Source organism: Pelodiscus sinensis, chromosome 26, assembly GCF_049634645.1.
Source record: "Pelodiscus sinensis isolate JC-2024 chromosome 26, ASM4963464v1, whole genome shotgun sequence".
Taxonomy (NCBI): domain Eukaryota; kingdom Metazoa; phylum Chordata; order Testudines; family Trionychidae; genus Pelodiscus; species Pelodiscus sinensis.
Window position 1 is genome coordinate 16,327,107 of NC_134736.1, and position 25,387 is coordinate 16,352,493.

General features: G+C 44.2%; 1 protein-coding gene across 3 annotated transcripts in view; it reads right to left on the reverse strand.

Moving 5' to 3' along the window:
• The window catches only part of NCAPD3 (non-SMC condensin II complex subunit D3), a 55,602-nt gene that overhangs the window by 4,494 nt on the left and 25,721 nt on the right, over positions 1 to 25,387 (reverse strand). For 2 of the 3 annotated variants that reach the window (XR_012897704.1, XM_075909376.1), the window contains exons 17-32: positions 23,790 to 23,981; positions 23,344 to 23,441; positions 23,116 to 23,231; positions 21,021 to 21,128; positions 19,247 to 19,361; positions 19,046 to 19,153; positions 17,679 to 17,917; positions 16,511 to 16,590; positions 6,228 to 6,365; positions 5,755 to 5,888; positions 5,400 to 5,599; positions 4,705 to 4,815; positions 3,629 to 3,796; positions 2,253 to 2,422; positions 1,778 to 1,914; positions 1,546 to 1,623 (exon numbers count right to left, since the gene is read on the reverse strand). Coding sequence is in view for 1 of the 3 variants with exons in the window: in XM_075909376.1 (XP_075765491.1) it covers positions 1,546 to 1,623; positions 1,778 to 1,914; positions 2,253 to 2,422; positions 3,629 to 3,796; positions 4,705 to 4,815; positions 5,400 to 5,599; positions 5,755 to 5,888; positions 6,228 to 6,365; positions 16,511 to 16,590; positions 17,679 to 17,917; positions 19,046 to 19,153; positions 19,247 to 19,361; positions 21,021 to 21,128; positions 23,116 to 23,231; positions 23,344 to 23,441; positions 23,790 to 23,981 (2,192 nt within the window). In the remaining 2 variants the exon portion in view is untranslated. The remainder of the gene's footprint in view (positions 1 to 1,545; positions 1,624 to 1,777; positions 1,915 to 2,252; positions 2,423 to 3,628; positions 3,797 to 4,704; positions 4,816 to 5,399; positions 5,600 to 5,754; positions 5,889 to 6,227; positions 6,366 to 16,510; positions 16,591 to 17,678; positions 17,918 to 19,045; positions 19,154 to 19,246; positions 19,362 to 21,020; positions 21,129 to 23,115; positions 23,232 to 23,343; positions 23,442 to 23,789; positions 23,982 to 25,387) is intronic. The other variant, XR_012897703.1, reaches the window with a different exon arrangement.

Consider the following 25,387-nt stretch of genomic DNA (forward strand, 5'->3'; position numbering starts at 1 on the left):
GGGATGCCTGGGACGGAGCAGCTGGGGCGCTGCTGGGTTGGTCCTCGCAGCGCCACACCTCCGGGCTGCAGGACCAAACCAGCAGCACCCCAGATGTCCCCGATTCAGCTACTGCTGAAACTGACCAGTGGCTGATTCCAGGAAGCCGAGGCAGAGCAGCTCTGCCTCAGGCTTCCTGGAGTCAGCCGCTGGTCAGTTTGAGCAGCAGCTGAATCGGGGACAGCTGGGGTGCTGCCGGGTTGGTCCCGCAGCCCCAAGGGGCAGCGCTACGGGACCTACTCGGCAGCACTCCAGCTGCTCTGCCCCCGGCGTCACCAATTCAGCCGCTGGTCAGTTTTAGCAGTGGCTGAATCGGGGAAGCCAGGGGCAGAGCAGCTCCAATGGTCCGGCTGCCCAGAGCACTTCCGGGTTCCTGATGGTTTTACTGTAATATTTCATGCTCCAGGCCATATGAGGGGTTCTGGAGACGTACTGCCCACCCAGCAACTACCCTGATGGTCACCTACAAAAGGCTAACAGGAAGTGGCCTGCCACATTTCGCACTCTCTCTGCACACGCGTGCCTCCTTCTGATGATCAGAGAGATTAGGCTTATTGCCATAGGCCAGTCGGATACTTCTAAACGCCAAAGAAATTAAGTCAACTGCCTTTTATCATCACAAAAGGGTCTTGCATAACACACAGGGACTCAATCAGAAATGCCTCCAATAAATGGAAATTTGTCAAGGACACATTTTGTGAGGCTGTAATTTAGCTGCCACAGACATAATGGGCAGAGACACTTACTAGTGACCTGTGTTTCAGAGTTCTCCCAATTCATTGCTGCTATAGTTTACATTGCTTGTCTCCACAGCTGAGAACAAAACAATTATTGCTTCCCCCACACTCACTTCAGCTCTTATCTAGAGAAGAGTGCTGTCTGGGAGAACACTTCACAGGTTATTAATACCACTTTATCAGATCCAAGCCAATTGTATAAACATCTTTCCGCTATCACAGCTTATCTCTGAAGACGTTGATGGACTAGGTCTCAGCTGAGTCCTGAACTAGACTCTTCATCAAACAGAAGGCAAATGTCTGCCCTAGCAGGTATCTTTTTTAGTGTGGCAGAATCTACAGTGCTGAGCAGAGCAAGATGATCACAGGGAGCTGTGCTGAGCAGTAGCACAGGCACTGTGGCAGATGCAGGTCAGTCTAGGGAGCATGCCACGCAGATGAGCCAGAAATAGTAGGGGAAACCACCCCCCACAGCACACAGTGGCCAAGAAGTTAGGAGAGAAAAAAAAAGCAAGCAAGCATTCCCTCCATTCAGTAGCCAGAAGTACAGGCCTTATCATACACTGTCTCCACACTAGCATGTCATGCTGTGACTCTCAAAGACTCCCTTGTTTGGCACTGTTGCAATACAGATATACAATAATCCAGAGAAAAGTGGCTCTTTACTAACTAATGAAAGGTTGACTACGGCTGCACTACAGTCGAGGCTGAACTGGTGCAAAGAAGGAGTTCTTGGGCAACTTGAAATGTACGGAGCTGGGCTACTTACGGTCAGGAGTACTGATTGCTCGGCCCACCAGGGAAACGTTTGCTCCAGTAGACTGTTGGTTTAGGCTACACAAAGACACTAGAAGTAACAAGAAAATTAAAAAGTTAAGGACAGAAAATTCTCCCCAACACAGTTTTACAACCACGCCTCCTGCTCACAGGTCTAAACCACCAGGCGGCTTCCACACTGAACCTGCTCTGTAACATGCAAAAGCCTGCTGTTAGCTGCTTACCTTGCTTGCTGTCAGCTGTGCTTGCTGGAGACGGCGAGTGCGGCCTTCCTCCCACACTTCTGCTGCGCTGCTTGTTACTGGCCTCCATGGCTTTCTTGGCAGAGTTCAGGATGGCAAGCGTGCTCAGGGACATCTGTCTATAAGGCAAAGGAAGCCACACTCTCTAAGGGGTTCCTTCTACAAGTCACTCCCAATGCAATACATTTAGGGAAGATCTTGCTCACTTCCAATTCACTATCAAACTCCCAGCAGTCTCTCTGTAACACACACACACACACACACACACACACACACACACACACACACACACACACACACACACACACACACACACTAAGACTATGGTGACTAATAGGGTCTACTTACTGGGGTATTCACATTGCCCACCTGAGAAAAGAGAAGATGCCTTGACACACTATTTAATGCCCACCTGCAGAGCACCATTCTAACCAACTGTACAATTTGAAATCCATACCTGGGTCTAAACAGTTGCTGCTTCAAAATGCCAGCTCTGGGCGTAGTAAACCCAAACGGAGCAGGGCAAGCAGGAGACCCAGACAACGAAGGCCGTCTCCCAGCAACAGGTGAATGGGCATTGTTGTTCTGGCCATTAGGAGGCACTGCTGTGTCTGAACTTGGGGATTCCTATGGAAGAGAAGGGGAAATGATCTGCCAGAATTTCATTATTTTATGCATGTAATTCATAGGACTGTCACAAAGACACCATGTCACGCTATGAATCCAGTGTGTCTGGTTAAGACATGCCCAGGAGCCATATCTATAGCCCAAGATGTTCAAAAAAATCACTTGTCAATCTGGGTGTTCAACCTGACACATCTAATAAAGTGGCCTCAATTTCAAGAGCAGAAAGTCAAGTGCCTTTAAAATGTCTTGTTATGTAGCCAAAAACTGAGGCGCTAAGGATCACTCATTCTGTCTGAAAATCTTGACCTACAACCGCTGAGGATATATGTAATCGAGCCACGGTTGAATTACTTCATTAAAGAGAGTTCAGATCAAATGGTGTAACTTAGGGAGATGGATCCTTGTCACAGGAGCTGCAAGAACCACTGCTGCCAGTTCCTCAAAGCCTACTGAGAAAAAGAACTTGACCAGTTAAGCGAAGGTCTGGCCACAGCCAGGAATTTTAGACTTGCAGCAACAGTCCCCCTAACTTTTCAGGCTGTGCACAGGAAGGTTTTCATGAGTTTCCTGATTTTATGAACACTAGGAATAAGGCAGATGTGAACACACAAGGGTTCAGGGTTCAGATGTACACCCCTGAGGATAGCTTGCAGGATTGTTCTAGTACATGGGAACACTAGAACGTGAAGTTGAAACTGACTGGGTATTTTCAGGGTGGAAGCAGAGTAACACACATGGTGGGGGGGAGGGATAGCTCAGTGGTTTGAGCATTGGCCTGCTAAACCCAGGGTTGTGAGTTCAAGCCTTGTGGAGGCCATTTAGGGATTTGGGGCAAAAACTTGTCAGGGATGGTACTTGGTCCTGCTGTGAAGGCAGGGGACTGGCCTCAATGACCTTTCAAGGTCCCTTCCAGTTCTAGGAGATAGGCAATCTCCATTAATTTAATTTTATTTATGGTAAATAACACATTAGACTGTAAGTTCTGTTTGAATTCATCAATGTCAGAGAGGAAAGAGTTTTTAAAATTGTTATCGATGTCTCTAAAAAAAATAAAGCCCTGCTCGGCAGGAACTATAGCAGTGAGAAAGACACAGAAGAACCAGTCAAAGTACCATACATGGGCTTTGTAATGTGATTTATAGCTGTAAGCTGTATGGCTACTGGCTACAAGTGCAGCATACACCTAGTTCTGGTGGACGCCAGTACCTGGATTGTGTTCAGGACATTGGTGACCTCTATCTGACCTTCTTCCCTCTCTCTCTCCCTGGCCAGCTGCTCTTCATATTTTTTCATGTCATACTCCAGCTCTGCGGCCAGCTGCTTGTCCACTGCAAAGAAGTCTTTGATTTCATTCCGATAATCTTGCATCACTTCCTGGAAGGCGCAACAGTTAATTTACTTTGACTTCCCTATTTCAAAATCTCTTCTTACCAGCACTTAACATGCATGTTCACATCACAGCTCTTGAAGTTCAAATGGAAACGCTAGTTGGGACAGCACAACTGTTTGTTTAAATGACAAAGTAGGTCTAGCAAAGAGATCTGCTGCTGATCATAACTGCTGTGAACATTGAAAGTTTCTGCCCACTCCACGGAGAGAAGCCTTTTACTTAGCGTAGTACACAGCCTTCATCTGTAATCCCATCACCACAGAGCAACCGGACAACCTGGCTATCAGAAAGGAACAGTTTACCCGATCAAGCGATACAATGTCATTTCACTGGGTTTCAAAACATCCTTCTATGGCAGCTTCAGGTTGAAGCCCTGCAGTGGGACTGGGATCCTGCAGGTTCCATGGGACCCTTTGCCATAATAGTGGGCACAGGAAAAATGTACTTATGTTGTGGGCAGGATTGGATGTTGGGCAATTTGCTGTAAATCACTTGCCAGTTTGTCATAAATAGAATTTCAGCAATCTGAAGTAAAGGGTTTAATACTTTAATTTTAGTAAGGGATAAAAAGAGATTTGATGTCTATTGTAACAAGAGTGAAAGTGTTTTTACATGGTTTAAGCAAGATTAATTTTATTCTTTTAGTGGTTAAAATTGTGCCTGAATTTCATGTGTGCATGTATACAAAAATATACAAACACTTTTTTTTCTTTAGTATCATGAGAGGAATCTGTCTCTCGTGTGATCGGTCAGATCTAGGGTTTTTGTGGGATATAAATAAAAGGAACAACGTAGATACTGCGAGGCAGGTTTAAAATATAGACTTTGGGTTCTACTTCTGGCCACGAGTCCAAATTCTCAATCTGGGAGAAAGACACAAGTCTTCCCTTACCCGCAGATAGTTCATGAGGTCTCTGAGAGCTGGAATCCTATTCTGTTCCAACAAAGACTTCAATGAAGTTATTATTGGGATGATGTTTTCTATGAAGTTCTTCTTCTGAACCTGTAGTTAATAAAACACAAACATTTAATATACAAGAACAAGAGACAAATAACAGCACACCGTGCACACATCCCACAGTGTGTATGAACACTGTGGTTTCACTTTTATGCTTGTCCGCATCTGTTATTCTAATGGAAAGCTGCAGACAGCTGCATCAAAACCTATCATTAACTTCAAATGCTTCATCCGTAAGAGTGTCTTAGAGCCAAACTGAGCCATAGAGTAACTCAACTGACTTTAGAAAAGTTCTATCAGTTTACACCACATCTGAATTTGGCTCTTGAACTAGGGAGGAATCGTTTAAAACACATCAGTCACAAAAACTGCAGGTACAGTCTAATTCAAATTGATTGTTCAAGGAAACCTCAAGAAGCCAGCATGCCTTTGTAGGACATTTTCATTTTGCGACATGTGCTGCTTGCACAGATTCACCAGATCATAAGGACTGTATGGACATAAAATGTGGGGAGATGGGTGGCAGTCCCCACTATAGATCAATGCACTTCAGATTCACCCTAGCTGTAGGTTTAGATTTCATTCGGTGCTGTGCCCATTCTTCCCACTCTATGTCAAGTGATACTCACTTGTGAGATGAGTTTCTTTTGCGCTGCTTGCATGACAGCATTGGCCATGGCCATTTCATCCTCATCTGGCTGGATATCTTCATCGGGTTTAGCTCTCATAGCTGATAGTTTGATCTCTTTGCAGCTAAGGATTTCAAATGTATCGGAAAGCAACCCATTGGCTTCCATGTCCAGTGGGAGGATGCCATCCACGAAGCATGCTGTAAAATATTGGGAGAGACTTTTATTCCCAGAATCATGTTAAGCCAGGGCAAAAGGGTCCCTGTGATGCACCCAGAGGCTAAACAGATGCAACTGGCTCATCACTGGATTTGTTTTTACACTGCTCAATCTGTGCCAAAAATGATGACCCTACCTAAGATGTTCAGGCTGATTTTAGAAGTGATGTTGAACCTTTGCTCATCAGTAAAATGCTCAAGCAGGAACCTGTAGATCTGCATTCTTTTTCCTTTATTATCTTTCCCCTTCAGCGAAAAGAGGTTCTTCTCCCTGAGTAAATGAAGACATTTTAACTCCAGCCAACAAACATACATGGCATTATACAAGTAACAAGACTTCAAATCTGGCAAGAAACATTTGAATGCCACCTTAAAGGTCTAAAAACCGGCTGCATAACGTACACACGCAGTCTATCAGAAGTTTCTCGTGGAAGGTGCCAGAAGGAATGCAGAATAGTGTTCGTTTAATGGGAATTATTCTTAGGGTTTTATTGTTCATTGCCACATACTCTAAATGACCATGAAAACTCTGCTCCAGGCCCACAACCCTTGCTGCATTCCCAGCACCACACTGATATTCACATGCAATTCCTGCTAAATATTCACTGACCGTTCAGTCTGGGGGAACTTGTTGTACTTCTCATGTTTCTCATAGCCATTGAAGTGGAAAATGCACTCGATGAAGTGTTGGGAGAACATGACTGGGTTCCTCTTCAGTAACAAGTGCACCAGGCAGAACTCCCCAAACCTGGATACAGGGTTGAAAAGTTAGAACCACCTCAACAAGACACGTAACGATTTCCCTGCCACATCAGGGCCTTGAGAAAGATGCTGAACTATTTACTTCATGCTCCATTTTCCCCCATCCAGAATTATGCTGAAAAAGCTTTCAGCATCTATGATGCAAGCTTACTCAAATTATAAATACAAAGAAGCTCAACACAATTAAGAGGGAGGGAGAGAAATAACTTACATGAACCAAAAACCAGGCATAACATTGCCAATGACTCTTTAAGTGGTCTACGAGCCTAAATCCTATTTTAAAAAGTGACAGACACTTTGGAGACTAAGGCCCAGATTTTCAAAATACTGAGTCACTGCTTCTCCTAGAATCACAACACCTAGCTGATTTTGGCTCATACAACACATTTTCAAAGGGATTTAGGCACTCAGAATAATCACAGCTTTAGCCTGGACAATGGTCAGTTGAGTAGGCAGTACAAGATTTTGTTACAAACTGAAGGCTACTTCGTGCCCCTCTGCCCGGTACACAAACTGTTGTGGATCAAGAAAGTTGTTTGAACAAACATTTTAAAATGTTCTGGAAGCCCAGTGACCTTGGATTCTGTTCACTGTTAAGATTCATATTTGACTATTGGTTTGGCCACAGACAGAAGAAAAGAGAGGAAAATGGCTTGCGGTTAGGACACTTGACTAGCAATCAGAACAGCTAGGTTTAAAGCCTGGTTTTGCCAAAAACTTAGAATAGAGCTGGAAGAGACCTCAGAAGGTCATCAAGTCCAGCCCCCTGCCCAAGGCAGGACCAATCCCAACTAAATCAACCCAGCCAGGGCTTTGTCAAACAGAGACTTAAATGCCTCCAGGGACGGAGATTCCACCCCCTCCCTAGGTAACCCATTCCAGTGCTTCACCACCCTTCTAGTGAAATAGGTTTTCCTAATATCCAATCTAGACCTCCCCCACTGTAACCTGAAATCATTGCTCCTTGTTCTGCCATCCGTCACTTCTGTGAACAGCCTCTCTCCATCCTCTTGGGAACCTCCCTTCAGGAAGTAGAAGGCTGCTCTCAAATCCCCCCCCCCCTCACTCTTCTCTTCTGCAGACTAGTCAAACCCAAATCCCTCAGTCTCTCCTCAGATCATGTGCTCCAGCCCCCTAATTATTTTGGTCACCCTCCGCTGGACCCTCTCCAATATGTCCACATCCTTTCTATAGTGGGGGGCCCAGAACTGGACACAAGATTCCAGATGTGGCCCCACCAGAGCCAAATAAAGGGGAATAATCACTTCTCTGGATCTGCTGGCAATGCTCCTCCTAATGCAACCTAATATGCCATTAGCCTTCTTGACTACAAGAGCACACTTGTAGTCAAGACTCATATCCAGCTTCCCATCTACTGTAATCCCTAGGTCCTTTTCTGCAGAACTGCTATTCAGTCCCCAGCCTGTAACAATGCTTGGGATTCTTCCGTCCCAAGTGCAGGACTCTGCACTTGTCCTTGTTGAACCTCATCAGATTTCTTCTGGCCCAATCCTCTAATGTGTCACTCTGGATCCTATCCCTGCCTTCCAGCGTATCTACCGCTCCCTCTAGCTTAGTGTCATCTGTGAACTTGCTGATCCATCCCCATGTCCAGGTCATTAATAAAGATGTTGAACAAAACCGGTCCAAGAACTGATCCTTGGGGCACTCCGCTAGAAACCGACCGTCAACCTGACATCAAGCCATTGATCATGAAGGATAAACTTAATTTGTTGTCAGTATGACCTCTGCTGTGACCTGGATGTTAAGTCTGGTCTTTGTAAAGAGGTACGTGCTTGAACACAGGTATGCAAAAGGAGGGGATAGGTGAAACTGGTTTGAACCTGTTGTAAGGCCTGCAAAGGGACTGTGAAGGGACAAATAATGATTGGAGGGAATTTGGTGCAAAGGGGCATGACCTGTATATGCATGAAATTGTGAGTGGTCAGTGGAAAAGGGGTAATTACCATGTAAGACAGTACAAAAGACCTTGCCTTTTGTTTGGGCATTTGCAGAAACTTTTTCCTGAGTATCCTGGAGATTTTTGCCCTGGAATGCATTCCTGAATAAAGCTGGTTGCTTAAGAAGGGTGTCTGAAATTGATTTGGTAGGGGTTTTGGGCCCCCATCTGAACCCTCGGATTAAATTCTCCGTCAATCACTATCCTTTGGGCATGACAGTCTAGCCAGCTTTCCATCCATCCTACAGCCCATTTATCCAATCCATACTTCCTTAACTTGCTGGCAAGAATCTTGTGGGAGACCATATCAAAAGCTTTGCTAAAGTCAACATATATCACATCTACAGACTTTCCCATATCCACCGAGCCAGTTACCTCATCATAGAAGCTAATCAGATTGGTCAGGCACGACTTGCCCTTCATGAATCCACGTTGACTATTCCTGATCACTTTCTCCTCTTCCAAGTGCTTCAAAAATGGATTCCATGATTTTTCTGGGACTAAGGTAAGGCTGACTGGTCTGTAGTTCCCTGGATTGTCCTTCTTCCCCTTTGTAAAGATGGGCACTACATTTGCCTTTTTCCAACCATCTGAGATCTCTCCCGATCTCCACGAGTTTTCAAAGATAATGGCCACAGGCTCCGCAATGACATGTGCCAACTCCCTCAGTACCTTCAGATGCATTAAATCCAGGCCCATGGATTTGTGTATGTCTAGCTTTTCTAAATAGTTCCTAACTTGTTCTTTCCCCACCAAGGGCTGTCCACCTCCTTCCCATACTGTGTTCCCTAGTGCATTTGTCTGGGAGCTGACCTTGTCCATGAAGACAGAGGCAAAGAATGCATTGAGTACTTCAGCTTTTCCCACATCTGTCACTAGGTTATCTCCCTCATTCAGTAAGGGCCCCATACTGTCTCTGATCACCCTCTTATAGCTAACATGCCTATAGAAACCTATCTTGTTACCCTTCACATTCCTTGCCAGCTGCAATTCCAATGGCACTTTCACCTTCCTGATAACTCCCCTGCATTCTCGAGCAATATATTTATACTCCTCCCTAGTCATCTGTCTAAGTTTCCACTTCTTGTAAGCTTCCTTTTTGTGTTTAAGCTCACCGAGGATGTCCTTTCTTGCTGCGCATTGAGATGGTTTCTTCCTGTGCCTTTAATAAGCCTTCTTTAAAATACTGCCAGATCTCCTGGACTCCTTTCTCCTTCATGTACGCATCCCAGGGAATCCCGCTCATCAGTTCTCTGAGGGAGTCAAGTCTGCTCTTCTGAAGTCCAGGGTGTGTATTTTCCTACTCTCCTTTCTTCCTTTGGTCAGGATCCTGAAATCTACCATCTCATGATCACTGCTTCCCAGGTTGTCACCCACTTCTACTTCCCCTACTAGTTCCTCCATTTGAGAGCAGCAGGTCAAGCTGCACATGGCCCGATGTCAGTTCCTTCAGCACCTGTACCAAGAAGTTATCCCCAACATTCTCCAAAAACTTCCTGGATTGTCTGTGTACTGCCGTATTGGTCTCCCAACAGATATCAGGGTGATTCAAGTCTCCCATGAGAACTAGGGCCTGCGATCTTGAAGCTTCTTTCCGTTGTCCAAAGAAAACTTTGTCTACCTCATCCACCTGATCCGACGGTCTATAGCAGACACCAACTACAACATCACCCCTGTTGCTTCCACCTCTAAATTTAACCCATAGACCATATCGTTAGTTCCTACATGGAGAAGCAGGAAGGGGTAGCGATCTTAAGGTTTAATCACTTTCAGAAGACTCTCAGTCACATCCTGAATGAGAGCTCCCAGTAAGCAGCACACTTCTCGAGATTAGAGGTCTGAACGGCAGATGGATGACTCAGTCCCTTTTAGGAGGGAGTCCCTGACCACCACCACCTGTCTTCTTTTGGGAGTGGTGGTCGTGAAACCCCCATCCCTAGGACTATGCATCCCATGCCTTCCGGTAGATAGTGTTCCCTTCTGATTTCTTCCCTGAGAGGTCCCTGCCAAAGTATTCTCCACCATAGCGCCTGTGGAGAGAGCCTGAAAGCAGTTACTTACCTCTACAGGAATGGGGGATACCTGAGTTGGCCGCCTTCTACTTCTAGAGGATACATGCTGCCAGTTTTCTTCCTTGTCCTATACTCCCCTGACTGGCTCTTCAGACTGCTGTGGCTGCAGGATTAAATGCTGCCTTCTATCGAGGAAGTCTTCATCCTCTCTGATACAACGTAAGGTCGATACTTGGGCCTCCAGTCCTCTAATTTTTTCTTCCAAAATGGTGACCAGCTTGTACTTAGTGCAGATGAAATCCCTTCTTTCTTCTGGGAGGAAGATAAACATGGCACATGCTGTGCAGGTAATAACAGCAGAACTATCAGATCCATACCTGCCTGCCTTCCTTCTGAGAGATTCCTTCACAATGCCTTCTTGAAAGGAAGGAGTGTAGTGAAAAAAGATTAAAGAATGGCAAGGGTCTCTCACCCCCTTCCCAACTCCCTCTCCAAGCTCCCTGTTAACAGTCCCTGGTCACTGACTCACTCTTTTATAAAGCCCTGGACTGCCCGATCGCCCCTCCTCCTGATTAAGGCTCAACCAATGAACAGAGGCTTCTAGATTTCAAACCCTGATTAGAAGCTTATAGCTTCCACCTGCCAGTCACAGCACACACACTGGGGGGTGGACGGAGGGGGGGGGCAGGGAGGCAGAGAAGGGGGAAGGGAAGAAGAAAAAAAAACCACCACCAGCCAAACACAAGCTCAGCACACAGCAAGAAAACCCCAAACACAAACACACACTACAGACAGACCACTTCTCTCAAGGCTCCTATATTAGCTTCCTCCTTTATCTGGAGGACTCTCTCTCCAAACTCCCTGTTAACGGCCCCTGTCCCACTTCCTGTGGGAATCTGGCAAATCATGCAGTCTCTCTGTGCTTTGGTTTCCCCATCTGTAACATGCAAGGAATAGCTTCTCCTATTTCACAAGGAGATTGTGAAGAGCAATACAAGTTGTGTTTGTGCCATGCTCAGTGATGAGCACTAGCAGAAGCTGAAAGTACAATCTCATTTCACAGCTTCCACACTAAGGGCAGCTGCTGCTAGGGACAAGACGCAAAACTGCAACAGGACTGCAAGAAGATGCTGAAAAAGATGCTCAGATAACGGTATGCTGGCAGAACAGTGTGAGGATACAGGACCAGGAAAGCATACGTATGAAACTGGAGGATCTCAGCTACAGTGAGGTACGGAGACATAGCTGCATATGAAAGCTTGCAAAATGCTCACTTGTATTAGATCTGACTCCTACCAATGCTGTTGTCTGCGCACAAGCCAAACTGAGGGGCAAAACAGTTCATTTCCTGACAGTTTGCAACAAGCTATCCCATTTCCTGGAAACAGACTTTAAATGATAAACGCAATTAACTTTGTGGGTCTCCTTTTTGGTTTTACACTACAGTATAGGTTTAGGCAGTATTTTCAGGAGCAACTGAATGGGTTGTGTATGGAAAAGTCATAAGCAACATTTAATTGATTTTACTTCCTAACAAGAAATACAAAGGATGATGCTCATCAGGAAACACTTGTGTACTGGGAAAATATTCAGGGTATTTCCTGGACTCATTTACCACCAATGATCTGACCACTGGTCAGCAGCTGAGGGAGGCCTGGCCTCAAGACACAAGGGATGCCAACAAGAGAATGCTGCACATTTGCACAGAGCTTAAGTGTTTGGGAGGGGCGGGGGAGAAAGGGGAATGGTTTGGGGGAAAAAACCCTCTGGCCTGGACAAGTTTTTGGTGCAAGGAGCTCTTAGGCATCACTAGCTATTCTAGCATTTTACAGTAGTTTAAAGTTTTGCTCTTTGCTATCTACGTTCACCGGGGAAAGTTCAAAGTCATTTACTCATAGGCTATGTCTAGACTGCAAGCCTCTTTCGAAAGAGGCTCTTTCGAAAGATACTTTCGAAAGAGACTCTTTCGAAAGAGAGCGTCTAGACTGCACGTTGAACTTTCGAAAAAGCGGCTTGCTTTTTCGAAAAAAGCATCCAGTGAGTCTGGATGCTCTCTTTCGAAGAAGCCCTATTTACATTCAAGAACGCCTTCTTTCGAAAGAGGAACTTTCGAAAGAAGGCGTTCTTCCTCGTAAATTGAGGTTTACCGCCATCGAAAGAAAAGCCGCGTTCTTTAGATTTAATTTTGAAAGAACGCGGCTGCAGTCTAGACGCAGGTGAGGTTTTTTCGAAAAAAGGCTACTTTTTTCGAAAAAACCCCTGAGTCTGGACACAGCCATAAGCGCTAGGTTTTAGGTATCACCTGTGTTCTTTGAGTTCTACAGAAAGGACGATAGTATTTGCACTGCACCAATTCAGGGGTCAGAATTATAGGTTACTTAAGTGAGAAAACATTGCACGAAGTTAAGCTCAGAGAGGAAATAAGGTAGGGACAGAAATCAAGCTTAAAAGCATCTAGTTGGAAAAAGATTTTCAAACAGTTTATCAGAATTGGGATGGAAAATCCAAACAACATTTTTTTAGACACTTGCTGTGTGTTTAAAGGGGGATCTGCAAATGATATTTTATAAGGGCTATGGGAGCACTTTTGCTTTATCTATGATAGATCAATAAGGCGTGTCTTTTTGGAAAGGGGAAAATGGAAGGGGTTTCTTCTTGCTTTTTTACATAAGAATTTTGAAGGTCTTCTCTGCCTTCTAAAACTGTTGCCTAGAGAGCTACCAAAATGCCAGCTCTGGAAGAACAGATATCAATATGCAATTTAAAAAATGTTACCTCGCCTACCTTGTCTCTAGCATTGGAAGAATTAGAGTGAAACCTGAGGTATTTAAGGTGAGGGATTTTTATCAACAGCACTTTAATGCCACGTTAACATTTTAGGCATTTGTGACACATTCAGTTAGCCACTGTGCATATACAAATGAGTGAAAACTAACAAACATGCTTCCCGACATCCAGGAGATAATGCCTACAAAACCACAGAAGACCAGACTTGCTGTTTCTATGTTAGGAAGCATGCAAAAACTTCTCCCTTAGCAAGTCTTAAGGACTTCCTGAAGTTCATCCCCACTTGAGCAGGCTACCCAAACTAATAAAGTCTACATGCAATTGTTACGAATCTGACTCAAGGCAAGAATTTTAAAACTAAATTGAAGGCCAACTCATTCAGTCAGCAGCTCAGCAGGCAGTGCCTAGCAATTTGCAGTTTATGTAGACAGTGAGAATGTTTACTGGCCACATGCAGGTGCAAGTCAAACACTTTATGGCGAGGTAAGACAAAAGCTTAAACCTTTGCTATGAATCATGGTGCTCAGGGAGTCTGCTGGAGATCAGGCCATTAACCCTGTTTGAACATAGGTTTGTGGGGTCAAGTTTACTATTTCACGTGTGAATTGCTGTGTTGGGCAACAACCTATGTTGTGTCAGTGCCAAGTGAAACCTTTTCATTCTAGTACTTTAACTTGGCCATTGGAAAAGAAAATGTTAATGCCTTTAAAAGGAGCAACTATCAGGTGAGTGGCATTATTTTCCCTACCATAAGGCTGTGTCTACATTGGCATCCCTTTCCGGAATAGGGATGCTAATGAGACACTTCAGAATTGCAAATCCGCGGGGGATTTAAATATCCCCCGCGGCATTTGCATTTACATGGCTGCCGCTTTTTTCCGGCGCGGGGTTTTTGCTGGAGAAAAGCACCAGTATAGACGCGATTTTCCGGAAAATAAGCCCTTCCTACTTTCAAGTAGGAATAAGGGATCTTCCGGAAAAGGGCTTATTTTCCGGAAAATCGCGTCTACACTGGCGCTTTTCTCTGGCAAAAACCCCACGCCGGAAAAAAGCGGCAGTCATGTAAATGCAAATGCCGCGGGGGATATTTAAATCCCCAGCGGATTTGCAATTCCGAAGTGTCTCATTAGCATCCCTTTTCTGGAAAGGGATGCCAATGTAGACACAGCCTGAAGGTATACATTTGCATTGATAAGAAAACCAGTAACTGTGCTGATTCAAGTGGTGTTTTGTTACAAGGATGCAAACTGAATTCATTCTACTGTGAATAAAACAGCAGAGAAGCAGTTAATATAGAAGAGCAATAATTACCTTCTGAAGAAGAGCCTAAGACTGGACTGCATCTAAGACCATCTCTCTCTCCTCTCCCCACTATCCAAAGGTCACCAGAATAAGCTTCTGACAAATTAGTTTCTAATTGGCAAGAGTGCAAATTAAAGCTTGTATGCATTCACTTCCCAGAACTCAAAGGGAGAAGGAAACAAAACAAAAATCCTATTTCAGATATCAGGCTAATTCAACGTGATCCCTGGTGTCTCTCAGTAGGTTTTCAACCAGTCTCGTGTGATGTTTAAAAGCAAAATCAACAACATGCAAAAACACATTATAGTATTGATCTGTAACTGAGTCTTCTGTGTAAAGTGGGGAGGACAGTTTTTGCAAGGCCAAGAGCTGTATTTCAATTCCAGCCTGGAATAAAGGCTTTTTCTCTGTGTGCACCTGCTGAATATAAATGCCCAGAAATAGACTTGCAACAGAAACGAATATTGTTCCATAGCTAAAGCTTTCTGAATATGACACTGCAATGCCACCACCTACTGGAAAGAGCCAGGACTGACCATTGTAGAAGTGCTGGTGTACAGCCCCAGACTGATGGCTGTGGAGACTGTAATCCTCCATCTATTTGGAGTAGGCAGGAATACGTGCAGCAGCTGGGCAAGCTTCCTCTGCACACATTATCTACCTATCGATTCCCTAGAGGAGAAACTTACACAGGTATTTGTCCGTGTCCCAGGCACTGAACTTCCTACTGAGAATGACAAGGGTACCTGCCAGTACCAAATACGGTGGAGCTCATTATTAATACCTATCCATTAAAAACTAGATCAGAACCACCGACTTACTGCACTCAGGCCAAAATGGGTATCAGACAGCAAAGACCTACGCTCATTATTTGAACTACATTTGAGTAGCATCAACAGATCTAAGCCCACAGAATCCAAGCAATTCAGATATCAGGCTAATTTGGCATGATCCCTGCTGTCTCTCAGTAGGTCTTCAACCAGTCTCTTGTGATGTTTAAATGCGAAATCAACAACATGATGCAAACACCCATTAGAGTACTGAACTGTAACTGAGTCTTCTATGTAAAGTGGGGAGGGCAGTTTTTAGAACCCCTGTGGCAAAGTTCCCATTCCCACATGTATGTAAATCTTGGCCAGATAAAAAGGGCAGAAATGCACTGTAGCCACCATAGGACACTGCCTTCTGGCACTCTACCTCAGTTTCCTTTCAGTTTACACTCATAATCTTTAATAAATTGAACTCCTGAACTCCTGGAGAGAGGGAATATTAAAATATCATTTGGTTCCCTAAAGATCCCTTCTGGCCTTCGCTTTGGATTCAGGTTTCGCTGCTCTTCCTCTAGGGACACCATGTTTTTAATCCTGGCCTTTCTGGCCTGCAAACTCTCCTCCTCTCAAGTTCAGGGGTTGCACAGCCCTCTTTTTTGGGGCCTAAGTGCTGGCTGAATTCTCCCTCTCAGCAACTCCTCCTGATTAGGCCTGAGTAACCCACCCCAAGTGGGCCTTATAACTGCCAATATCTGTCAATACTGGCTTGGGAAAGAGGGAAGTCTTGCCCTCCATAAGGTAAACTTAGGGCCTTACATGAACAATTATCTGGAATGGCTCTACATCTTGTCTCTCCTAGACATGAACTGCTTCCCTAGACCCTCTTCCTCACTCTCAGGGAATACTTGCATTATTTTCCTGGCCTGCATCTGCTTTCCCTGGACAAATGGAATGAGTAACTGGCCCCTCAGGACACATCCTCTGGTCTAGAGGCCAAATAACCCAGTTACATGCAAGAGCAAACAGATTGTAACCCTCACCGTTCTGCCTATGCTCTTGCATTCTTCACCCTCCTGCCACTCTTGTACTCTCAGATAAGGTTAGGCTCAGAGTGAAGTTTCCTATTCCTCCATTCCTACTTCTAAAATTTTATTAAGGCATAGTAGATAGAAAGGAGGCAGGGATAAGAGAACATTGAAAGCTCACATGGAGATTTCTCCCTTACATTCAGAATTAAAAGCTGGGATTTGAGATTCCGTTTGCTTTGCTCTCTTGATATTTTACAGAAATGGTATCATACCTGGCAATATCTGTGTTGGGATCCACCAGAGAACTAACAAACCTGAAGAACAGGGACTCCTTCCACTTCACAAACTCCTCCTACAGGAAAAAAAAGTAGACAATGAAATGTCAGTATGAACTGGGAATGACCCTACTTGTTTCCTCAGATTGCCTCCAGATACATCCTCGGAGTCATGACAGGAGGAACATAAAATAAAGCTCAAGATCCCTTAATTCTGAAAATATTACATTTATTTAAATGCCATGGCAGCAAGTGTCCCGATTTACCATCAAATGTTAGCAGAATAAGGGAAGCAAGAGATAATCTGAACTCTACCGTGGAGGTGCCGAGAAGGCATTCCTCTACACTGTTCTCATAAATTATAACACATTGGTAGTCTGCCTGCATAGGATACATTATTAAATAGGGGATGGAATATCTTCTGTCTTTCACAAATGATGTCGACCCTACAACTAACTTATAGACAACAAAAGGATAGTGCCACGCTTCTGCTTGATAGACACTTACCTGTTCCACCCATCTACTGGGGGTAAAATTACAGATTCATGAAAATAAGAAGAAACAGCAAAGCAGACAAACCTTGAACCAAAATCCCTTAGGGTATGTCTACACTTGCACCCTAGTTTGAACTAGGGATGCAAATGTAGGCGATCGAAATTGCTAATGAAGTGGGGATTTAAATATCCCGCGCTTCATTAGCATGATCTTGCCGCTGCGTTACTCAAAAAGTGAGGAGTAACATTAGTTTGAACCAAGGGGGTTGGTTCGAACTAACACATCCCAGCGCACACTTTCACTTTCGAAACAGCTGTTGAGCAGAGTAACGCGCCGGCAAGATCATGCTAATGAAGTGCGGGATATTTAAATCCCCACTTCATTAGCAATTTTGATCACCTACATTTGCATCCCTAGTTAGAACTAGGGTACAAGTGTAGACATACCCTTAGTTAGCCCACTGAACTACTAGCTGGAAATTTACTTATTCATTTTAGTTAAACTATGGCAGCAACAATTTACTGTTAAGTGCAGCTTACAGTTTGGGTAGATTGCAAAGGTATTTTAGAGTTGGTCTGAAAGTAGCATATCTATTATGCAGGTTGCTAGGATTCTATGATGGAGGCGGTTGCAATATACTACTGAGAACTAGCCTAAGCACTCTGTTCACCTGCAGGAGGTTGGTAAGTAGGATCAGGGTCTGCTTGCGAATGAAGGGGTTCGAGTCCTTTAGGCATATGGAAATGTTGGGAATGTATCTGTCCACCATGGTGGTGTAGCGGACACAGAGGTCACACATAACTATGACAACGTTATTGCGAATGGCCACATCTTCAGATACCTCCAGCTCCCGAGCAAGGGCTGCGACACATTTCTTTGCTAGATCCTCATGCTGCAGACATAGCTTACCTGTCAGAGAGAGAGAGAGAGAGGAGAGAATCTGAGCAGCGCATGTTGCAGTTCCTAACCTCCTCAGGGCTATCCTTCCACCTCCTCTTCGTTCCATAGAAGCCCAAACACATGGATAAAGAAATAAGGCCACGAACAAACAAAAGCAGAAAACAGCAAGAGCAAGAAGTAAAGGAGGGAATAAAAGCAAGAAAGCTGTAGTGGAGGCTCTACGGAAACCCAAAACCCACCCCAAGGGAAAGGCAATCAAGGAGAAGGATTGTCCTATCCCTCTTCTAAGAAATCAAGAGACCTATATCATGAGTCTAGTAACCCTGTTTCCTCTTTCCCAAAGGACCACATAAGGAGCTAAGAGTGTAGCCTAATGTCCTATGCATAACAAGAGCCATCCCAGTAACATTCCTAGAAGCCTTCACACTAATGTCTTGTACATACAAGAGTTTTTAAGCTCATGAACAACAAAGGTTTGAGCTTCCTGATGTACATAAGTGAGGAAGCAATAGTATTCCCACATTAGAGAAGTGGGATGTTTACAACCACACAGGAAGTCTAAAGCAGAACTGGGAACAGAACCTAATTCTAACATCCTTCCTCAAATAGTAGAAGCATACTCTACCCAGCCTTTAACACAAAGGCTCTGGCTCCTCATTCATATTTTTTAACATATATGGGCTATCATCAGATAGGCATTTCTAGCACAGTTTGCCCTGGAAAGCACTGAATTCCCTCCATCCTTCTGGTGAGCCTCTTGTGCATCCTGTAGTTCTATAGTCACATCCCACCAAGTTCACAAGAACACAGGTTGGTGCAAGTCTGCAGGGTCCTTCAGGTGCCAGTAATTGTGCTATTCACTAGTTAGATATGATAAATCCATATAAAACTAGTTCTTTAATAGACTGGGTACATCTGGTCACCCACTCCAACGTGTTTATTGGTGTATGCATATTCTTACTGCAGGGAATTCCCAAAGCTTGGCACTACAGCACTATGAACACTGAATTCAATTCATGTTTGTGTCTAAGCTCACGTCCAAGAGCTGTACGGAGCAGTTGTAATCACAGAAGAGAGAAAAGGGCAGGAATCAGTTGCACACAGCAGCACCCATTCCCACTGAAGGACAGCTCTTACCCAGTGTAATGAATGCATGGGCTCTGACCACTGAGGGCATAGCAGATCCTCTGATTTGGGACAGTGGCTGAGAAACTGGGAGTTCCTCCCCATCTGGAGGACTACACACTGAGAAACAACAGACCAAGAATTAAAATACCCTCAAAATCAGAGTTGCATTTATTTCATAAATGCAAATTTAGAGTAAGGAGAGAGCCTCACATTGATCTACATTGACAGGACAAGCCAGGATGGACTGAACCAGAAGAAAGATGCGTTTCTCCACTTTGGCTGGACATAGCTGTGCAGTCTCACCCAGGGTGAAGAGATGTCTCACCTAAAGAGAAAAACAATAGCGCAATCAAGAGAACAGGAGGGCTGACAACAAGCTTGCATACATGTTATTCTACTCTGCCAGTGTTTCAACCAGCTTCCAAAAACAGGTTAAAATTCCCCCTGCCCTTTGGAAAGGAAAGCATCATCTGAGATGTGGGCCTGCAGGAGGCTCAGTTAGATCTAATTCATTACTATCTCACTGCAGAGTCAATTTCCTTTACATCTGTCTACATAGTGACATTTATTACTGAGAAGTTGGAAACAGGCAATTCAATTCCAACTTTTACAAAAAATCACAAATGCAAACAATGATCTGATGCATTTGTTAGATCATTGTAACTTCCTCAGAACTTTGGAAATCAAGTCTATTCTATAGCTTTCTGGCACATCTCTCAAAATTTCCATTAGGACAGGTAACAAAAGTCACTAACACACAAGGATCTATAGACACGCACCTCTCAGAAATACCACAGGGATATAATCATTATAGGGAAAACACAACTAATGCTGCTCTCTCCTCTTCAGAAACCTCACGATTTGATAAAGTAAGAGCATCAAGGGAACAGAGGAGCTATGCTACTGCAGCCTGCAATGGACACAATTAATGACTAGACTGCTTTAAGAATGGACTGTATGGACAAATGAGTATGTGAAAATGAGAATTTCTTACAATTTTAATCCATGGGGAGCTGCTTTGGGTATCTGCTGACTATAGTTTTGACAGAGCTTTTACTACTTCTAACAACGCCACTCCTGCCAAACCTTCACATCTCTGGGAGAATAAAGTGAATTCTCTTCTGGATTGTGCAACATCAGGATACTCAATCATATTACAATTGCAGGGGTTAGCCATTCAATCCCACTTTGCTTTCAAATTGGGAACTCTGTTACATTGGTGCATCCCAAGTAAAAGTCATCAAGCTGCACAGATCTAGCTGAGGGTATAATTTTAAGATAATGAGGTTGCACAGGTCTAAATGAGGGCAACATTTGCTCTACAGAATACTTTATTGTGTGGCAATTCATGAAACAGAAGGAACCTTTTTTGACTTTCAATCCATGAACTTCAGTTTGCTGACAAATTCCCATAAAACAAGCACATAGGGCAGAGCCACTGAGATTAAAGAAAAGGTCACTGCTCTGATCACATTTGGAGTGTTGTCTTCATTACCGTAAGGGCTCAGAAAGGGGTTTTATTTATTTGGGTTATTTAAGGGGAAAGGCTAAGATGCTGCAGAAATTAACGGCTTGAGCTACCCCATTCACCAAGGAAAGCTTTCAATTTGCAATCAACTTTCCAAGCCCTACTTCTTACTGTGTCCAATTTGTGGTGACTGACCCAGGCCTGCTGCTCTCTAGGACTCACAGGAGAATAGAGTTTCTCATCACATGACCTGAATAATTTTAAAGGCACCCATGTGATTCTAATTCATGTATATTTCCAAAAATAAATAAATATCAGAAAAGCAAACTAAAGGCCCAGCCTCCTCCAAAAAAAACAAAAACAAAAAACAAAACAAAAAAACACACCAACCACCCCAAAACAAAACCAAGCCTTCTATTAATAAACAAGGCAGAGTATTCCAGAGAACACAGCTTAGCCACACAATCATGGAATCATCATTTTGATCAATCAGTGCAGAAAGGATATCAAGCTTACCAACAGGTCTTCTTGCAGCTGCTCTGCTCCATCTTCTTTGAGGACTATACTGGAGATATAGCGCTCACAGACAGTTACCAGATCTCCACATACCTGGTTCAGCAATTCCTGTTTCAAGATGAAGGCAAATCAGTGCAGTTCTTGTTAAATAAAACATCCTCCATGCAATGTCCTGAACTGGTAAACAAAAACCTTCTAGAATCCAAAATAATCACACTCCCTTAGCCCCTTACACTAAGCAGTCCAGTCTTTATTTAGCAATCTAGCTGCAGTAATCAGCTGCAAACAAGATCTGGGTAACAACTACAAAAGAATTTCTGAACTAAACACCTATTTTCCTCTTTAAGTTTTAACTTTAAATGCAGGGGTATCCAAGCAGAAAGGAACAATTGTCTTTATTTGGCATTGCTTTATGAACCTTGCCCAATGATATAGATAGAACCTCCCTCTTCAGCACAAGAATTTACTAAATAGCACCTAGGAATCACTATGCTTTGCTGAGAGCAGCTAGTGTGATTACTGCATCTTCTCAAGCTATTTACTTATCTACCCATGGTAGATGTCTAAGACACCATTATGAAGTAGATGTGATTCATGTTAACAATAGAATTTAAACTACATGTAGGAAGAATCCAATATTGAGGAAAACTTGTGCCAATTAAGCCTCTTTTTTTCAACCAACACTGCTTAGGGTAAGCTATAGAGCTTAAAAAGCGGCGAGGAGTCCTGTGGCACCTTATAGACTAACTGAAGCGTAGGAGCATAAGCTTTCGAAGGCAAAGACCCACTTCGTCAGATGCATGTAGTGGAAATTTCCAGAGGCAGGTATAACTATGCCTAGGTATAACTAGGATCAGGCTGGAGATGACGAGGTGGATCCAATCAAGGAGGATGAGGCCCACTTCTAGCAGCTGATCTGGAGGTGTGAATTCCAAGAGAGCAGAAGCTGCTTCTGTAGTTAGCAAGCCATTCACAGTCTTTGTTTAATCCAGAGTTGATTGTGTCAAACTTGAAGATGAACTGTAGCTCAGCAGTTTCTCTTTGTAGTCTGGTCCTGAAGTTTTTTTGCTGCAGGATGGCTACCTTTAGATCTGCAATTGTGTGTCCAGGAAGATTGAAGTGTTCCCCTACAGGTTTTTGTATGTTGCCATTCCTGAAGCTCTGTCCCTGGGTTTGCTTGTAGGCCCCATACCCACATCGCTCTCACTAGCCAGGAATCATGGCAAATGGGAGCAGAGTGTGTGGGAGTAGTGGGGAAGTGGTGCCTATAAGCACAGGGCCACGTGGAGCAACCTGAACTCTCCAGTAAAATGCAGGACAATGTAGCACTTTAAAGACTAACAAGATGGTTTATTAGATGATGAGCTTTCGTGGGCCAGACCCACTTCCTCAGATCAAATAATGGAAGAAAACAGTCACAACCATATATACCAAAGGATACAATTTAAAAAAATGAACACACGAGTGCCAGGCAGGCAATCCCATTCCCTGCCCCCTCCCACCCTGCCCATTCCCCGGCTACAGAGGAAGCAGAATTTTCCATCAATAAGTTAAAATCTCCCTTGCTTACTCCATTCTGCAGACCTCACTACAAAAGAAAGACCTTTACACAAACCTGCGTTTGCCTTCCTAGTTTGTCTTGTATCAAGTAATTCCATTAGCAGTCTGAGAAACACTATCACCTAACTTTCACTTGAGTATACAGCAGGTTAGCAGTGACAACTTTCTCTGTGGTAGCATACATGTAATGCACTTCTAGCCTCAATATAAGCTAATGGAAAAGCATGCAGAACAAAACACCCTGTTTCAAAACAGGCACTATTGTAGTTCCTTAAGAAAGTGATTGCAAGTCCAGAACATCCTTTTGAAAACAACAGCTCTCTCAAAACCCACCCTTTTCACTAGGTGTATGCCACTATTGCTGTGATATGCCAATAGAGAGGCTTAAACAGAAGAGAGGTGCAATTTCCTGGAGACAGAAATCTCTTCCTTTTGTGCGCTCAAGAAGCCAGCATTTTCAGGAGAGAGCAGTTTTCCTCTCCGAGACAAGAGATGCGTCAAACACACTGTTTTAAAAGCGTATTTGAAGTCTTACCTGTGCCGCCTCCGGGGCATCTGTGTATGCATGGCAGAGCTTCTGCAGAGCTTCAACAGCTGGGCTAATCACCTCAAGGGGACACTTCAGCTCCTTCAGCCAGCACTGGATATCATCTGAAAAGAAGGTCAACCACCTGAGGCTCATGCTGACTGTTAACGGAGACACAAAAATACGCAGTGGAGCTGAAAGGCAATGCTGAATACTGACCCACATCAAGGCACTCACCAATCAACCTGCCCTGGGTGTTTCTGGGAAGATGCTTTGCAACGTGTCCAATTACGCACAGCATGTGACCTGCAGAGTCAGTGCTGGGAATTTGCTGCCTGGAAGACCATCAAGGGGACAAATAGAAACATGACTCCAAGAAGAACAACTGGTTAGAGTCAGAAAGTGCTTTCGTTTGGAGTATGCATGCTGAAGACAGAACGGCCAGGCTGAATGGGAACAGGGATAGAGCTCCAAGGCAACTTTAAGGTAGCAGATGATCAAGCTCTTGCTCAAAGCTCTGGGCCACTGCTTGCCTCCTACATGAAGCACCATTAATTTAAATGAAGCACTTTGATCTAAGCAGTCACTGAACAGCGCTCTACCTGTGAAGAGTCAGAAAGAGGAGCGAGTTCTTTCAGCCCACCCTCTACTGCCCACTAGTGACTAAGGCAGAGGCAACGCACCTGCTGACATTGTCCCAGGATTCGATGATCTTGGAGTAATCCAGCTTGGGGGACGAACCTGCTACCTTGGCGAGCAGCATCCAGGCTGATGCAGCATGCTCTGTTCCCACGTGTGACATTACATTATTTATGAAAGTAGAAGAGAACTTCTCCTTCTGGGACCATATGTAAAAGGCTTTGTTTAAGTAACGGCTAGAAGAAGACAGAAAAGAGACTAGAGCTAAGCACAACATTAACAAACAGCTTGTATGGGGGGCTATGTTGAGGGCCAGCAATTTTAGCCAGTTCACACTTCACTCAGCAGTCAACACAACGAAGCTGGTGATATTGCCAGCTGGTGGCTATTTATTCAAATAAAGCTCCCACTTCTCACTGTTCTGACCAAAAATCAGGATTTTCATTCTACATTAGGGATGTTAAATATTGGTTAATTGAACAGTAGATTAACCTCACAAATTCTTATCAGTTACTTGACTATTCTGTAGTCCCCAGGATTGAGGCCAGCAGCCAGTGCCGCCAGCCCCACTCCACGCTATTGCCTCTGTATCAGAGGCAGCAGCATAGGATGCCAGGCGGGACTTGGTCCACGAGGGCAACCAGTTTCAACACCACCTCCCCTCACAGACCGGCTGCCTGTCGCCCTGCACCACTGTCTCTGAAACAGAGGCAGCAGCACAGGGTGGCAACAACCCCTGTCCAGGGGCAGCTTGAGCTCCTGGACCCGGCGTGAGTTGGAACTGAGCCAGGCTGCCTGCCCACTCAGCTCCTACTACACTTTATATGCAGAGCTGCAGCAGAGGTAGGTCCTTGACCCAGCGCAAGCTGGGACTGAGCTGGGCTGGGCTGCTGGACAGCCTGCTAAAAAAAATGTACTAGCCGCAGTGGGGAGGGAGAAGGAATGCACGTAGTCTAGAACATTAACCTATGAACTTTTGCTTATTAGTTAATCGACTGCACTATTACATCCTAGTCTACATTTAGCCCTCAAATATTTACATCTTCTCTTCCATAGTCCAATTCCCAATTCAGGTGCGCACAAAGACATGGATGTAACACTATACATTTCACATCACCGCCAAATTGCGTCCGATGTCTGGTATGCTTATTGCGAAGAAAATTTAATTATTTTTTTTGGTGGTTCTCTAGCTAATATTCATAAGCCAAGAGGAAAATAAATGTATTAAATCCTGGGAGTTACGGGATTTGGTTTTACCCATCTCAAAGGAGAGCCCTCGCAGACCTTCTTTTGTCTGGGACCAGTCAGGTCCCAAGGGTGCTGGGCCAACCCGTTATAAAATAGATTTGCAAGCCAAAAAGGCAGCACGACCAACAGATCAGTTTTCTATTTAAAAACTATTACATGTTGTTGACTAATAAACATAAGGCTGCTTTTCATCAGTGGTGTGTCCCTGTCATTTTGTGTGACACCTCATCTCTTTCGCTACTTCCCACAGTTTTCCCCAGAAGGCACAAAGCTGCTATTAGTCATAAGACAAGTCACATATTTTACACCAGAATGAAGGGGGAAAAAAACCCCATGTATGCTGATCTCTCCAAATATATATGATTATTAAAGTTAATTGTGTGATGAGAAAAAT